The sequence below is a fragment of the Cnephaeus nilssonii genome (assembly GCF_951640355.1).
Source record: "Cnephaeus nilssonii genome assembly, chromosome: 21".
NCBI classification, from domain to species: domain Eukaryota; kingdom Metazoa; phylum Chordata; class Mammalia; order Chiroptera; family Vespertilionidae; genus Cnephaeus; species Cnephaeus nilssonii.
The window spans coordinates 43,254,528-43,270,664 of record NC_137092.1 but is presented as its reverse complement, the minus strand read 5'-3'; the positions used below and the strand labels follow the sequence as shown (position 1 = coordinate 43,270,664).

At 61.1% G+C, this 16,137-nt stretch overlaps 1 protein-coding gene across 5 annotated transcripts in view; it reads left to right on the top strand.

Annotated features, from left to right (window-relative positions):
* NOS1AP (nitric oxide synthase 1 adaptor protein) overlaps positions 1-16,137 on the top strand; it is a 126,709-nt gene that overhangs the window by 82,377 nt on the left and 28,195 nt on the right. For 3 of the 5 annotated variants that reach the window (XM_079761978.1, XM_079761976.1, XM_079761979.1), the window contains 3 exons: positions 178-267; positions 2,741-2,799; positions 10,442-10,550. In XM_079761978.1, the coding sequence (XP_079618104.1) occupies positions 178-267; positions 2,741-2,799; positions 10,442-10,550 (258 nt within the window). Of the gene's footprint in view, positions 1-177; positions 268-2,725; positions 2,800-10,441; positions 10,551-16,137 lie in introns of all 5 variants that reach the window. The other 2 variants (XM_079761977.1, XM_079761975.1) reach the window with 1 other exon arrangement.

Here is a 16,137-nt window from a genome sequence, read left to right as displayed (position 1 = left end):
CCCGAGGAGAGTGTCCACGTGGGCAGGATGATCGGGTCCAGCCGTGGTCCTGCCTGAGGGCTGAGCAGTGAGCCGGTGACCGTTCAGGGTCCCTGTTTGACCCAGAGTGTCCAAGTCCCGGGGCGTCTGTCCGGTCAGAGTCTGACTGTCTGCATCGCTGTTCCTTCTCTCCCGCAGTACGAGTTCAAAGCCAAGAACATTAAGAAGAAGAAAGTGAGCATCATGGTTTCAGTGGACGGAGTGAAAGTGCTTCTAAAGAAGAAAAAGGTAGGACCTCTGAGCCGGGAGCTGGGAGGGTGGCTGGGGCCGGCCCTTAGCAGTGGGTCCCGCTCTGGATGGAAGCTTCCCTCCCCTGCGGCGGTCCGCTCTGAGCAGCCTCGGTGTGGCCCGGCCCGCGGAGCAGGTCAGGCAGGCGGCGGCAGGTCAGCGGTGTCGTGGTGGCCGGGGTGCTCTCTGTCATCCTCGCGCCCCCAGCACACACCGACACCTTCGCCGTTGCGCCTGGGTCTTGGGACGGAGCGAGTCCTCCTGAGGTCAGGCCGGCTCGGCGGGAGGGCGAGGGGCGGCGATCCCCCGTCACAGCCACTGCTTCAGCCGCCTCTGAGGTGGCCCCTGGGTCCTCCGACTCAGCGTGTGGGAGGCAGGCGCCGCCGCAGGGCAGGGGTGAGGCCTGAGCCGGGGGTGCTCCAGGGTGGCCGTCTCAGCCCAAGGACTTGTCTCCTCTGCCCTCCTCCGTGGCCGTCCCTGCGCCGAGGGGCCGGTCGCCCGGACAGCGGGTCTCCCGTACAGGAAGCCAAGCCTGCTCTCTCGCACCCCTTCACATTCCTAGGGCTTCTAGGAAGAGTTTCGGGCTGCGAGCTGGGAAGTGAATAGGAGAGACGTAGAACACGCCTCACTGTTTATGGAGAACGAATCCCTTCAACGCACAGGCTGCAGGGCGTGTGCCCGCTCATTATGTATCGGACTGTGTGACCCTCCGCCGTGGGACCGAGGCCCCCCTGGTTCTTACGTGGGGACACCTTCCCTGCCCCGCGCATGCACACAGCACCTGCACGGGTGCCACGTCACCAGGTGGATGAAGGCGGAGCCGGGAGGCAGGGCTGAGACTCACCGTGAAACTCCATCCCGCTGCCTCCCGGGGCTCCACCTCCACTGGCTGGAGCCGGTGATCCAACAGGTCTGCCCGGATCCGTCTGGACGCCAGGCTGGGGCAGGGCCTCGGGGAGCGTGGGTCCTGCCTGTCGCCACGGAGGTGGCTGGGCAGGCGGGAGCCGCTCACAGCAGTCAGCCTTTGTCCTCTGCCTCCAGGTGACACCTGGGACCTGAGCATCCCGCGCCGCCTCTGTGTTTATAGAACGAGAGGCCAGGAGGGGCGGGGACATCGGCGTGTCCCTGTTCCCTGGGGTGAGACCCAGTGACCCCGTCAGGGTCCAGTCAGAGAGCCAGGCTGTGGGGGTGCAGCCTGGTGTGGAGGCGGTCTGGGCGGCTGTACACGTGCATCTGGAGGGTCTCTCTTAGAAAATGGTTTAGTCTCCTCGTTTCCATGTTTGCTCCCTGTGGGTCCAAACCTTTCAGGCACTGGCTGGTGTGGCTCAGTGGATAGAGCGTCAGCCTGCGGGCTGAAGGGTCCTAGGTTCGATTCTGGTCAAGGCATGTACCTCGGTGGCAGGCTCGATCCCCAGCCCAACCAGTCGATGTGTCTCTCTCACATCGATGTCTCTCTCTCTGTCTCCCCCTCCCTTCCACTCTCTAAAAATCGGTGGAAAAACACCCTCCAGTGAGGATGAACCGAAAGCAAAAAAAGCCTGTCCCAAGGGCAGCTTCGGGGCAAACCGCCGTCTCAGCTGAGCTGAGTCTCGGTGTCTGTGGAACGGGGCTTGATGCCGAAGGCGCGCACGTAACCCTCGGGGCGGGGCTGGTATGGCGTGCACGTTCAGGGATGCAGTGGCGTGTGCGCGCGTATGTGCGTGTCTGCGTGTGTGCCTCTGTGTGTGTGGGTCTGTGCCAGGTGTGGGCAGCATCGTGTGTGAGTGAAGCTGCTGCGAGTGGTTCTTCCTGTGCCCGGGTGCCTGGCGGGCCCAGTCTGCACAGGCCTGAGCGGCGCCCGTGCACGGCCTCGGGGACCCGCGGGGTGACCACGTGCTGACAGCGTCAGGGCAGACGCTCTGGCCTCGAGGCCTCGCCTCCCTCCTCGCTCTCATCCGTGTTCCTCCCAGCTGCCTGGATGACACTGCCTCTGAGGCGGGGCAGGGCTCGGTCCCTGCGTGGGGGTGGCAGCCATTGCTTCCCCAGCCCATCGGGTGCTCCCCACACATCAAGCACCTGGGGTGTTCCTGCCCCCGACCCCACTCCTGGGCTGCTCCCCAGCAGCTCAGGGCGCCCTGTGTTCACGGCGCAATGAGCACCTCTGCGGGGGCTGCAGGCTCCCTCCCCGCCCGTGTCCAGCTCCCCCACCCGCCTTTGAGAGCGGAGGGAGGGTCTGCGTCTCCGGCCACTCAACAGCGTCACTCGCCCCTGCCTCTCCGTGGCGTCTTGACTGAGAGTCGTCCCTGCACCTGGAGAGACTCCCGAAGGGCCTGATGGGGCGGGTGAGACAGGCCTGGACCTCACGTGTCCTTGGGAGCCGGCAACTCTGGCTCTCGAGCACACGTGGTCCGTGAGCATCTGTGGCCCGATGTGGGCCCTGGTCTGTGGCTGAGGACAAGCCTGGCTTATTCATTTACAGTTTCTCTTGTTGCAGAAGAAGGAGTGGACGTGGGACGAGACCAAGATGCTGGTGATGCAGGACCCCATCTACAGGTAGGCGCCTCCTTGTGGCGCGGGGGGCGGGGGACACACAGTGTACACACACCCACTGAGCCGTGGGCCGTGTCTGCAGACAGCACAGAAGCAGGTGCCGGCGGCGTGAGGGGAGTCTTTCTGCTCAGGTGCGCTCAGGGCTGATTCGAGCCTTGGGGGTCCGGTGGGACCTTGTCCTCGTGTATCCGTGTATCCGTTTGTCTTCCCTGGAATGTCATAATCCAGCACACGAGGGTCAGAGGATTATGAGGTGGCCCCTGGGGTCCTCCGACTCAGCGTGTGGGAGGCAGGCGCCGCCGCAGGGCAGGGGTGTGGCCTGAGCAGGCTCTCCATGTGGTGACATGCGTGTGGCGTGTGGTCCCATAGCGCTCGCTGCTCCCAGCCGCCCTCAGGCTCAGCACAGGGGGCTTTGGGGTCACTGGAAAGCAGGTCGCATGCGGATCCCCAGAAATGGTGTCCACAGTGAGGATGGTGGTTCCCACAGATCAGGTGACCACCCCGTGCGTCCCCGCCTGGGAGCGGGTGCCCAGGAGGGAAGCACCCCGAGTGCCTGGCTCTCCCGGGACCTTCCTGTCTTCTTCCCCGGGGGTGGGCGTTAGCTGTCCTGCAGGATTCGTGGGCAGAGCGGGTCAGGGCTGGGCCTCGACCGAGACGCTGCGGCAGGTGGCCCAGCCTCCGGTCGGTCGGTCAGCGAGGAGAGTCTCAGCCTGTGGGCCAGGGAGGGCGGGGAGCGGGGGTGGGCTGGCCGTCACTGCAGGGGCAGGGCCCCCCGGGTCCCTGTGGTTAAAAGTTGCTGAAATGTTACTTTGCCACCGACTAGGAGGCTCTTCTGGGGAGTGCCCAGCTCTTGTGCTTCTAGCTCCCGCCCGGGCCTGGCCGCAGGGCACATCCACTCAGTGTGTGCGGGGCGGGGGGGGGGGGGGCGCAGGGTAAGGCTTTCCGTGAGTGTCTGGAAAATAGCGCCCGTGCCGGAGACACGCAGGAGGATGAGGAGGCACTGAGCGGCCTGGGGGTTGGGGGAGGCGAGCCGTCCTGGGCGTGGGGAGAAGAGTGGGGCCGTCCTGGGCGTGGGGAGAAGAGGGGGGGCCGTGCTGGGCGTGGGGAGAAGAGGGGGGCCGTCCTGTGCGTGGTGAGAAGAGGGGGGCCGTCCTGGGCGTGGGGAGAAGAGGGGGGCCGTCCTGGGCGTGGGGAGAAGAGGGGGGCCGTCCTGGGCGTGAGGAGAAGAGGGGGGCCGTGCTGGGCGTGGGGAGAAGAGGGGGGCCGTGCTGGGCGTGGGGAGAAGAGGGGGGCCGTGCTGGGCGTGGGGAGAAGAGGGGGGCCGTCCTGGGCGTGGGGAGAAGAGGGGGGCCGTCCTGGGCGTGGGGAGAAGAGGGGGGCCGTCCTGGGCGTGGGGAGAAGAGAGGGGCCGTCCTGGGCGTGGGGAGAAGAGGGGGGCCGTCCTGGGCGTGGGGAGAAGAGGGGGGCCGTCCTGGGCGTGGGGAGAAGAGGGGGGCCGTCCTGGGCGTGGGGAGAAGAGGGGGGCCGTCCTGGGCGTGGGGAGAAGAGGGGGGCCGTCCTGGGCGTGGGGAGAAGAGGGGGGCCGTGCTGGGCGTGGGGAGAAGGGGGCTGTCTGCTGTCCTGTTTGGTTTGGGCGGTGGTGCCCCCGCACTGGAGGTGACCCCCGGGGACACGGGTAGGAGCCGGTCTGGCCGTCCAGCCGAAGGCGCGCAGTGGGCTGGAGGGGGCGTTTTCGCGAAGGAGATGGCGGTCCCTTTATGGAGGGCGGGGAGCTCCCTCGGGGTAGGTGCAGGGCAGTTAAAATGTGTATAGTTCCCAGCACTTGTGGGACCTGGAACCAGACCTGTTGCACCGGGGTGGCGGCAGGGTCACGTGACGGGAGGGAGCACAGGGACCCTCGTTTTCCCGAGCCCGCCTCCCGCGTTCTGAAAGGTGCCGCTCCACCAGCCACTGCCCCCCCGGGGCCTCCCGGAGACAGACGCCCTCCCCCCACCCTCCTGCGGCCCCACGCCCAGCCCAACTCAGCTCTGCTCCCTTGTCACTGGCTTTGGGGGTGGGGGGGGGGCAGGGGCAAAGGTCGAGAAGGATCCAGAAGCGCCAGCCTGTGCCTGTCTCATTCCGCTCGGTGACGTGGAAGGCGCCCCGGCCGCACCCCTCACTTCCGTGCCCTGGGCCAGCCCACCCAGAGGAGCACCCCTCCCTCCGGAGGAGCCACTCCCCCAGCTCCGCCTGGAGAACCCTCCACCGAGGCGGGGAGCAGCCTCCACTGCGCCCACGGCTGCTCCACGACCTCTGACCCGTCCTGTCCCTGTCTGTGCCCCTCAGGAGCCCCTGCCACCTGGGAGAGCCCTCAGCTGCCCTCCCTCTGTGTTCTGGCCCCGCCTTCACTTGTCCGCCTCCCTCGCTCGCTCCCCACAGACTGTCCCGTCCCCCACAGCCGAGTCCGCCCCCTCTCCTGAGACCCCTCCTCACCCCTGCCACCACTCAGGGCACCTCCTCGCAGCCTGCCTGCTGCCCAGCACTTGGCAGGAACCATGCCTGACCTCACCTCCAGACTCACTTCACACCCTCTGCGGTGCCCGCTCTTCTGCCCGTTCCTCTCTCACCCACCTGAGGGCACGTGTGCTCCCTCTTTCCTGAACTGCCCTCTGCGCCGGCTCTGGGCCTCCTGCCGGGGCACAGGGTCTCCGCTCGGCCAGTCAGTACACGGTCCCCTCCTTCCTCCTCCCATCCCCCTCACACAGCACCATCCAGAGCGCAGGGACCGGGCGTGGCCCCTGCTCATGGTCCTCACGGCGCCTCCTGCTGCCTCTGCGAGGCCTCGGGAGTGTCCGGGGAGTGTGGCCGAAGAGAAGGCGGAAAGTGGCCAAGTGATCAGGCTCGTTACTGAAAATGCAGCAGCGGAGAGGCTCCTGAGGGGAAGGTCAGACGCCCTCCCTCCTCGTCCCGCTCCACACACCTGCGCGCAGCCGCTCGGAGGGGCGACGGCGCTCTGCACAGACCCGTTGGGCTGCCTCCAGCATCGCGGGGTGCCCTGCAGCCGGAGCCTGAGGCTCCGAGGGGAGGTGGTTGGCCGGGAGCAAGCGCACCCCGAGTGACGGGGAGAGGCTGCGTCACCTCGGGAGGCACAGGAGGGTCGGTGACAGGCTGACCACAGAGAGGTGTGTGGGAGAGCCATCTGTCTGGAAGGGGGACAGAAACGTGTGGCCTCGGTCCTGCCACAGGAGCAGACACTTGTCCTGGGAGCTCTGAGCACAGCTCCACCAAAGTGGGACACACGTGTTTTGAGCACTGCAGTGCCCGAGGCCTGGACAGGCCTGTAGCACATAGTAGGTGCTTCATAAGCTGCCTGACACACTGGGCGCATGAGCCTCCTGTTGGCTGCACTGACGTGCTCACGGCACTGAGCCTGCCCCTGCCTTCGGAGCCAAAAGCACAGCCGAGGGAGACGTGAGCCCGCTGGGCAGCAGGCGGAGCCCTTGGCGCCAAGCGGAGCTGTCCGAGAGGCCCCGTGGCCCCCGGCGGCCTCAGGGCGCCGCTGCCCTGATGGGCGAGACGCAGCCAGGGCACCCAGAGAGCCTTCTGCAGCTGCCTCCGGAGGGCGCTGCGGGGACGGTCAGGCTGCCCCTCCACTGGGCCCGCGCTTGCAGGTGTCTCACTCTGAGCTGCGTCGTCGTCTTGAATGAACAAAGGGAATCGATGTGGAATTTGGGCAAAGCCCTGCAAAGTCTCGGATGGGACCGTGTGCAGAGGCGAATGCTGTCCTGCCCTGGCCACTCTCCCCACCGCCAGGGGCACTGGCCTGGCGTCGGCAGGTGGCCCTGACCGGCCTCTGAAGACCTGGGAGAGCCCAGAACAGAACAATTCATTGCTGTCCATACTTCCAAAATGTTGGGTGTTGGGACAGTTTATGGGCCCATGGAGGGTCATCAAGTCCAGGTAAGACGGGGGCCGTCTGGGGTGTCGCATCTTGAGGGGCGGGCCTGCCACCTGTCCTGCTGCAGGAGGGAGACAGCTCACCTTCCTGACGTCGCGCTGGGACGCATGGGGACATGCGTCGGCATCTTGTGAGGGGTGCTCCTACCCACGCAAACCCCCTCGCATGGTGGGTGCAGGTCACAGAAGGGGACAGGCCCGTGGGGGAGAAGCCTTTACGGCCCGGGTGCCCCTGGAACCACATGGGTGTGGGGCTTGGCACAGGGCCTGGTCTCGCCCTGGGTGTAAGGACCGCGGATGGACCAGCGGAGGGCCGCTGTGTGACCGGCGTCAGCCCCAAGGGCAGCGAGGGAAGGTTGCTCTGGGTCTGGAGCTGCAGCCCTGTCCGTAGGATTGGGTAGGACAGTGCCTCAGCGTCCCCCACGGCACGCGGCACCGGGCATCCCGCCCCGCCCCGTGCAGGCGCTGTGTCTCGGGCAGGGTGGTGGGCCCACCTCTGAGACCCCTCCATGGGGCTTCCCTCTGCTCAGACAGGCCGCAGCTGTGCACAGGGGATGGCGGAGGGCTGAGGTCATGCGTGGAATTCAGGAAAAAGTGGGAAAGCGGACGGGATGCGGTCCTCACACCTCGGCCCGGAGGCCCCGAGCAGCACGGTGGCACCGGGTGAAGCCGGACGCGTGGGGTCTAGTGGCCGGTGCGCCAGTCATCGCCCCAGGTCCACTTTAAGCCCCACGTCCCTGACTCTGCCCCACCCCACAGGGTCCGCTTCGGCTTCTGAGGAGCCCCGGGCTGCCGCTCACCCTGTGTCTTCTGTGCTAACCTACTGGGAACAGCCTCAGTCCTCGGTCTCCTTGCCCTCCGTCCGGCACACAGGTGTGCTCCATGCGCCTTTGGTCGATTGAATTCATTTCTTAACTCTTTGCCAAACTCCCAGGGTGGAACATTCATTCTGTAGACGTTTACCTGGAACTGAGCGGATGGATGAGTAAGCCAGCCGGCCAGTCTACACACACACCCCTGAGCGCAGCCCGCAGGCATTTGGGGAGGCGACAGAGGAGGCTCGCTGAGAACGGCAAGGACGGGTGTGCGACTAGGTGGTGGCAGACAGCACACAGGGATGTTAAAGGGCAGCGTGAGCCCTGGGACAGGGGCGAGAAGTAAGGTGACCTTGTTGCACTGTGCGGGGAGGGAGCCAGGCGTCTGGTGCGGTGGGCCCCAGCAGGGCTGCCTCGGGAGGTGCACGGCCTCCCGCAGGCGAGGGTGCGGCCCTTCCCGCTACTGCTCATCGCCTTGCTCTTCGCTGGCCTCGGTGGAAGGCGCGGTGGAGGCGAGAGCAAGAAGAGCGCGGACGGGGACCGGCGGCTGCACACGAGCTCTGGGCTGCGTCTCGTCTCCGGCACTGCGTTGCCTGGACGCCCGTTTTGGGGGCAGGCGTTGCAGCCGCTGCATTTCCTCCTGGGTGGGCTGCTGTGTGGGGCGTGGGGCATGGGGCGTGGGGCGTGGCTCGTGGCCAGACACGCCCTCCTCATACCCAGGTACACTTACACAAGTGTGTGTACACGCGTTCACACCTACATCTGTCCCTGGGTGACAGGACCAGTCCCTCCCTTGCCTTTGTTCGCTGCTGGGAAGGGGGGGCCCTGAGACCACGGGGCTGAGGAGGAGCCGGGCTCAGCCTCCGCCGCCTCAGCTGCTCGTGCCCCGATGCCTCTTCTCACCACGCTGCCGCTGAGGAGCTGGGCGAGAGAGCAGGGCACAGCCGGCTGCTCTGAGCACAGGGCACGGCCCCGGGTCGGGCACTGGCTGGGCACAGTGCAAGCTCTGGTGATGGTGCCTTTGCCCCAAAGGTCTGTGCTGACCTCCCTCCACAGGAAGGGGGAGGTCTCACTGCCTGGGAAGCAAGAGGGTAACTGTCGGGAGGGCAGACTCAGAGGCCGCGCCGCAGCCGCCCCGTGGGCGGGAGGGCCTGTCCTCGGGAAGCCAGGTCCTCCCAGGGGACGGGGCCCAGGACCAGCTGGCAGCCTTGCAAACCTGGGGCTTGAAAGCCAGCAGGTGACGTCACTGGCGAAGTCCCCGGGTCGGAGAGCACTGAAGCCTCGGCGTGTGTGACAGGTTTGTCAGTCTGCGGCTGCACGCTCCGGGCGAGAGGAAGGAACTGCCTGGAGCTCGGTGCCCGGGAGGCATGGGGGTGCAGTTGGTCCAGGGGAGCAGGGGAGATGCCTGTCACCGCTGTGAGCTTAGCCCCCGAGAGGCCGGCGGGCCGCGGCCAGGCTGCCGAGGACGAGGGAGGGTTGCCGGGTTTCACTAGACTTGGAACCAGTCGGTGGCTTACTCCTCACGCCCGCGCAGCAGGAAGTGTAATCAGCGGGACGGCTGGGTGGCCTTCCCCGAGGAGCCGCGTGACCGCTCCAGCGCCCGCCTTCTCGCCGCAGCCTGTCCCGGTCGCTCCGCCCAGAGCCCAGGCTCTTCCCAGCCCCATGGGGGTCTGCGCGGCGCAGCCTGAGGAGTGAGCGGCAGCCCCATAGGACTCCCCGCTGAGAAGTGAGGAGGCCAGCCCATTGCATGGCTCACCACCCTTTCCTCCTGCGGCACAGCCGGGGGCCTGGGGGTGCGGGCGGCAGAGCCCACGGGACTCCTGCGGAAGGAACCAGCTCGGTGTCAGAGCAGGGGCACGGCGGTGGGGCATGGCGGTGGGGCACGGTGGTGGGGCACGGCGGTGGGGCACGGCAGTGGGCACGGCATCTGATGGTCAGAGTGAAGGCGGGGCCTGGAGGAGTGGCGTCGGGCAGCCGCTGGCGCTGGGCTGCTGGGCACCGCGCCGTGGGCCTCGTCCTCTGGGGCTGCATGTAAACCTCGCGGTCAGGTGTGCGCCAGGCACCGGCGGGCCCGCCACCTCGGGCGGCCTCTGTGTGAGTCCCAGGCTGCGGGGGCGTCACGGCTGCCACGGAGGCAGGGAGAGGGACGTGGCCCGTCTGAAGGGTGTGCAGTTGGCACTCGGGGGAGGAGATGGGAAGGACTCTGGGTGGCTTTTAGAGGGAGATCCTGTCATCTGTGTTTTTAAAAACACCCCTGTGCCGGCAGCAGGAGAGCGACTCGGCAGGGTGGGCTGGGAGCAGAGACGGAGGCTGGAAAGATCCAGGCGCGAGCTAAGGGGCTGGACACAGGCGGCAGCGCGGCCCTGGGAGTGGAGACGGGTACACTGCAGAGATGAGCGCCAGGCCCTGGGGACGGAGTCTTGCCCAGGACCCGGCCCGTCAGCACACGCTCAGGAGAAGGAAGACACATCTGCTGGGGCACAGCGAACGTAGGGAGCTTGGGAGGCAGGAGGAGGGCATGTTGGGGAGGATGGGCCGGCCTGGAGCCTGGCAGTCTGTGACCAGAATAGTTGTCACCAGAGACCATGTGGCGCTGGACCGAGAGGTGACTGCGTTTGGGAAAGGGGTCTGTCCCCTTGAGGGGAGAACTCGAGCCGGGCCCAGGGCCACCTCGTCTCTGGCTCCGCGGGCTGATTGCTCCCATGGGGGCGGAACGGTTTCCGGGCAGCACGGGAGCCGGATGGGCGCTGCTGGTGACTGCGGGGCCCTGCCCGGCGCCCCTGCCCGGTATCATGTCTGGAGCTGTCTCTGCTCACAGGGCGCCTGGCGCAGAGCGTTCCTCACGGACGTTGGCACCGACCGCGTTCTCAGTGGTTTCCTGTGCTTTTCTGCAGGATCTTCTATGTCTCTCACGACTCCCAGGACTTGAAGATCTTCAGCTACATCGCACGAGACGGTGCCAGCAACATCTTCAGGTGCAACGTCTTCAAGTCCAAGAAGAAGGTAAAGGCAGTCCCAGCCCCTGTGGTTTTCCTGACGGGCCTGGTGCCCAGCACTGACCGTCTCCCTGTGCAGACAGGATCTGGAGGCCCCGCTGCCGTGGGGACGGCTAGGATGTGCCACTACTCTGGTGTCATGCTCTTTAGTCTCGTCTGCGCTCTCTACCTCTTACGTACGGATACTGGCAGGTTCCCGTCGGGTCAGCCTCTGGAGGGCCTGGGCTGAGCAGGGGTGGAGCTCTTCCGCCTTCCTCTCCACGCTGTCCACCGGTGAGGCTGAGAGGCGACACGTGGCACGTGGTTTAGGCTGGGGGTGACCGTGGCCCTGGTGGCTGCCTTTGCTCAGTAACCTTGATCTGGAGGAAGGAACTTGGGCAGCTATGGGCCTTGCTTCCTCTTGCCCCCTCCAGCCCCACACACCCGTCTCGCCGCGCCCTCTGCCGCCTGCACAGTGCTCGGTGGGCCACTGTCCCCACGGCTCAGCGTCCCTGGCTATAAAGCCGGGAGGAGGTTACCCAGACGTCCATGAGGCACTGGCGCTGAGTGCCCGTCTCAGCCTGCCAGCAGCTCCGGAGTTGGCGAAACCCACGTGACTTGGTGTAACCCAGCGTTTCTCAAACCGATGTGGCCGTGGACCGTGCCTCCCGTGGGATGTGTCAGCACAGACGTTCTGCAGGAGGGGTGTCGGGAGGACTGTGTGCCTGGAAGGTCCGTCCACCAAGCCTGGCCGTGTCCACCACAGGCCCTCCGCGCCCTCCTTCGATGCGGTGACATCTTGTGCGTCAGGCATCTAAGCAGGTCTGCAGGCACCTGGTCAGGTTGGGGCGGTAGGAGTCACAGGTGACAGGCAGGGTCTGGGCCCTGGGCCATCCCACCCGCTCCACAGAGACTGCACTTTGCTGAGGCAGCTGAGCTCCTGTCCCAGGCGTCCTGCTTGATTGTGGGCCTGGACGGAGGGAAGAGGGAGGCAGGCAGTGGAGACAGCGTGGCCGGGGCCCCGAGCGGAAGTGGGGGCTGTGGCAGCTGCGTGTCGCAGGCCATGGTGAGGGTCGGGGGGAGGAGCAGAGCCCGCACGGCAGGTTGGTGCTGTCCGACAGGTGCCGCAGAGCGGGAGTGTCCTCTGAGTTACTCTGGGCTCGGCCCACGTCTGACGTGGTTTTGTCAGAGACTGGGCCCCGGGGCCTTGGAGTTTATCAGAGCGACAAGTAGCAGGTTATAATTACAGAGTACTTCAATATTTAATTGTACTTGATCCTTGTAATGCCTACTGAAGAAGACACAGATCCTCACCTGCCTTTTGCAGTGAGTAAACTGAGGCTCCGAGAGATTAAAGGGCCTGCCCAGCCTCTCGGGAAGAAGCACAGGTTTGGGTCAGAGAGCCACAGAAACCGACTGAGCAGGAGCCTGGGAAAGGGACCTTTTGCCCTTGGCTTTGCCTGCCATCTCCTTAGTGATGCGGGCAGTGGGGTCAGTCCTGTTCCTGCCAGGACGGATTAACCCAATGAGAGTCCTGCCACCCAGTGACAAAAAGTGGTCATTGTTCCCTGTCACTCCCAGCTCTCAGCTAATTCTGACCTCTGGCTGGTCTCCTGTTCCTGTGCCCTCAGCTGTGAGGCTGGGCGGCCAGGAGCAGCTTCCAGGCCCTGGGCTGCCGTCAGACATCTTGGGCTGGGAGCCCCTTGCTGAGCTATAGCTGGAGGGGCGGTGTCCATGCCCAGAAAGAGAAGGGACTTGTTTAGCCAAGGAAGCAGGGTGGGAGGCAGGGGTCTGCCGGGCGTGCTTACCTTTCGTTCAGGGAGATAGCAGGTTGGGAAGGAGTTGTAATGGCAGGTCACAGGAGTGCTTGAGGAGTGTGTCTCAGGCATGCCTCTAGGTTGTGGGAGGTCAATAGGGAGAGCTCTCGCCTGGAGCTTCATGCTGTTGGTGGCATGGGAGATCCTTGCTGACCGTGGTGTGGGAGATCCTCGCTGACCATGGTGTGGGATATCCTCACATGAGCTCCTCACTGCTGGGCGTTGCTGTCCCCGTCACGTCCATGCCCCGTGCAGGTACCCATGGCAGCTTCTCATGTGGGGTTGCCCTCACCTCACAGCTCCCCATGGGGACAGATTTGTCTCTTGCTGGTTGAGAATGTGGGTCAGGTGTCAACCTTCCTGGCAGAGGGTCGCCCTGTGCCTGGAGGTCAGACCCACTTTAAAACTGACCCCCTGTATTGAGCAACATTCTGGTGTTGCATTAATCAAATGATATGATCAAGGCCATTAAGAACCTGCCTGGCAGATGGGGCCCACCTCACATCCTGGAGCCAAGGACCCTGGCTGCTCCTCTGTGTCGAAGCCACGCACCCTTTCTTGCTTCAGGATCGCAAGTTTGCAATCACGATAGACATAGGCCTCTGTCTTTACTAAGGCTGACCGTGCATCCTGCCTGTTGATCCTGTGGGAGTTGGGGCCCAGGTGGGGGTGGAGCTTATTGCTGTGACAGGATGGCCCACAGCTGCTCCCAGGCTCCATGCCTGGAACTCGAGCACCCACGGAGACTCCTCACTGTTCAGCGACGGGAGTAGACCCAGTGAGCCTGGAGGGCGTATAGACACTCACTTGTGAGACCTGCCCAGTATCCTCGCTCCTCCCACCCTCGTCACCATCATCGTCCTCATCTTCCCAGGCACCTGCATTTTCGGCTGCCAATGACGCCGGGGCCATCAGGGTCCACGTGAAGTCAGCTGTGGAATAAGGCTGATGACTACCCTCCTTCCCATGTGCACAGGGCTCAGATCCCCAGAGTTTGCAGGACCAGCTGACAACATGGTCACTTAAGATGAGAACAGAAAACAGATTCACGAAAACTGGAATTACAACTAAAATACAACAAACTTCCTAAATAATCAATGGAAAACTCACAGGAGAGAACCGTGATACCCGAGGACTGAAAGTGGAGACCAAATAGAGACTGGTAAGGGGGCAAAGGCCTGAAAGGGCTGGCTGGATGCCCACAGACAGCAAATGAAGTCCTGGAGAGATATCCCAGCTGTGGGGGGTTGCCACTGAGAACTCTGGGATCTAATCCCCAAGCTGGGCCTCCCAGCAGCGAGCATCACACCTGAGGAGGGTACCCACATAACATCTGGCTGTGAAAAGCAGCAGGGTTGCTGTCTGCCAAGGAGTGACAACTGAAAATTCAGGCACTCTCTTAAAGAGCCAACACACAAAATTCCCTGTGGAGCCACCCACCTTGTGCTCTGGCAGAGGGAGGGTGAAGTGGACTGGAGCATCGTGTGTGGGTGAGGGTCTCCTAGGTGAGGGTCTTCCTAGGGCTTCTAGGAAGAGTTTCGGGCTGCGAGCTGGGAAGTGAATAGGAGAGACGTAGAACACGCCTCACTGTTTATGGAGAACGAATCCCTTCAACGCACAGGCTGCAGGGCGTGTGCCCGCTCATTACGTATTGGACTGTGTGATACGTAATGAGAACTGTGAGAACAGACGCCAGGATTGTGGACTCGGTGGTTAGAGCTCAGAAGGCAGGCACCCCAAGTTTCCTGGGCTAAGTCATTCCCTCATGCAGTGGAGGACATCTTTCCCACATAGACATTTGCCTTGCTTGAGGGGAATACAGTAGACACACCCTATTGGAAAACACCTTGCCCTGAGGTCACTTAAGAGACTAAAAATAACAATTAGCCTCCAGGCAAAAGGAGTTGCCCCACCCTGTTGAAAAAAACTCTCGCCATACCTAAGGACGATTGCCTGGGGGGGCAATTTAAGTGGGAGTCCTATCAGTCTGTAGGTAGAGGCCATCTCTGGAGGCTTTGAGTCTTTGCCTGATCTAATTGAGAGGCGTAAAGGATCTACCAAATACAAGCATGTCAAACTCATGGCTCGTGAGCCGCATGCAGCCCACAATGAATGTTTTTGCACCCAGCCAAAATAATGGTATGTAAGAAATGTTTCAATAAAAACTTAATAACTTAATTTTTACAATATCCTGTTATACATAATCTATATATATAAAAGGTAATATGCTAAGTGTCCATCTAGATAATGACGTCACGTAGCAACACCCGCTTCCTCTCCCTCGAAACTAGCCTCCTTGCAGTTTCTTCAGCCCAGGAACACTACTTGCTTTATGGCCAGGTGGAAACACTTTACACTGTAACCAAATGTCTGTGAAGCATTTTCCCGTGCCTCATCTCATTTGATTCTCACAGAAGTCCTGGAGTAGGTAGATAGGAGACTTGGTGGAATCCTATTTTCTTTTCATTAGCTGGAAAATGGAGATTTAGAAAAATTAGAAACTTGACCTGACTGAAAAGAAGTAAGAAATGGTGGACCTTGAAAATGACTTCAGGTTTTCTCACTGTGCAGAATATAGTCAAACACTGCTGCAGTTAAATATTTTACCCTTTGTTCTCCCTGCATGATCTACAATAATAATCTGCGTTGTGTTGATATTTACTGCTGTGTTGCTGACAATTACCTGAAAGAGAAGTTGGGGTGCTTCACTGGGCTGGAAAAAGTTTAGCTAAGTCAGAAAGCAGGTCTAATTAAGCAAGTTTATTCTATATCTATAAAAGGCTAAGTTGACTCATGCATGCACGATACATATAAAGCGCCAATTGCACACGTGTGTTTCCATCTGTCATTGTTGATCATGAATTTGGTTGACTTTTCTATTATAGAGAAAGGGAGAATAGCGATATTAAAATATTTCTTCTAATTAATTTCCTTTCAATGGCAGGAATTCGTGCACTGGGCCACTAATTATTAATAACGAACTACAATGTTCACTAATGACTGATTACTATAATCATGTTGCATTCATTTCCCTTACGCGCCTAATACACAGGCTCACCATTTCTCTCCACTAATACTAGCAGCAAATATTTTAGCCCATTTCCACATCATTAGTCTTGGACTGACTTGTTTGGTCTGCGCAACAGGAAATTTTTGCTTTTGGAGAACAAGAAAAATAGGTTTATTTGCATTACGCTTATTAATTTGTGCAGTTATTTAGTGTCTGATGAGTTAATGTTCAAGAACAAATATTAAATTTTTTATTAAAATGTTCTATTATTTTATGTTAATGATGACTCATTTATTTCAGCCCTTTGTATTCAGCATGTTTCTATGAAAATTGAAACTTTTGGTTTTTTTGCAGCCCACATAAACTTAAACCTTGTTTATTTGGCCTGTGTTAGCCTTTGAGTTTGACCTGCTTGACCTAATACATAGTCACAAACCCAAATAGACAGCTAAAATGAGGAGACAAAGAAATAATCCCCAAATGAAAGAACTCAATTCTCCAGAAGAAGAGATAAATGAAGCAGAGATAAGAAATTTATCTTAAACAGAGTCCAGAGTAATGATTTTAAAGATGCTCAACAGCATGAAAACAGATATAGTAACTATGAAAAAGAACAGTCTAAAGAATGACATAACACATTGGAAGGAAAACACAACACATTAGGGGAAGCTGAGTATTGAATCAGTGAATTAGAAGATAGGATTGAAAATATCAGGCAATCAGAGAACCAAAAAGAAAAAACAATTATAAAACAGGAGGACAGCTTAAGGGAGCTGTGGGACAACATA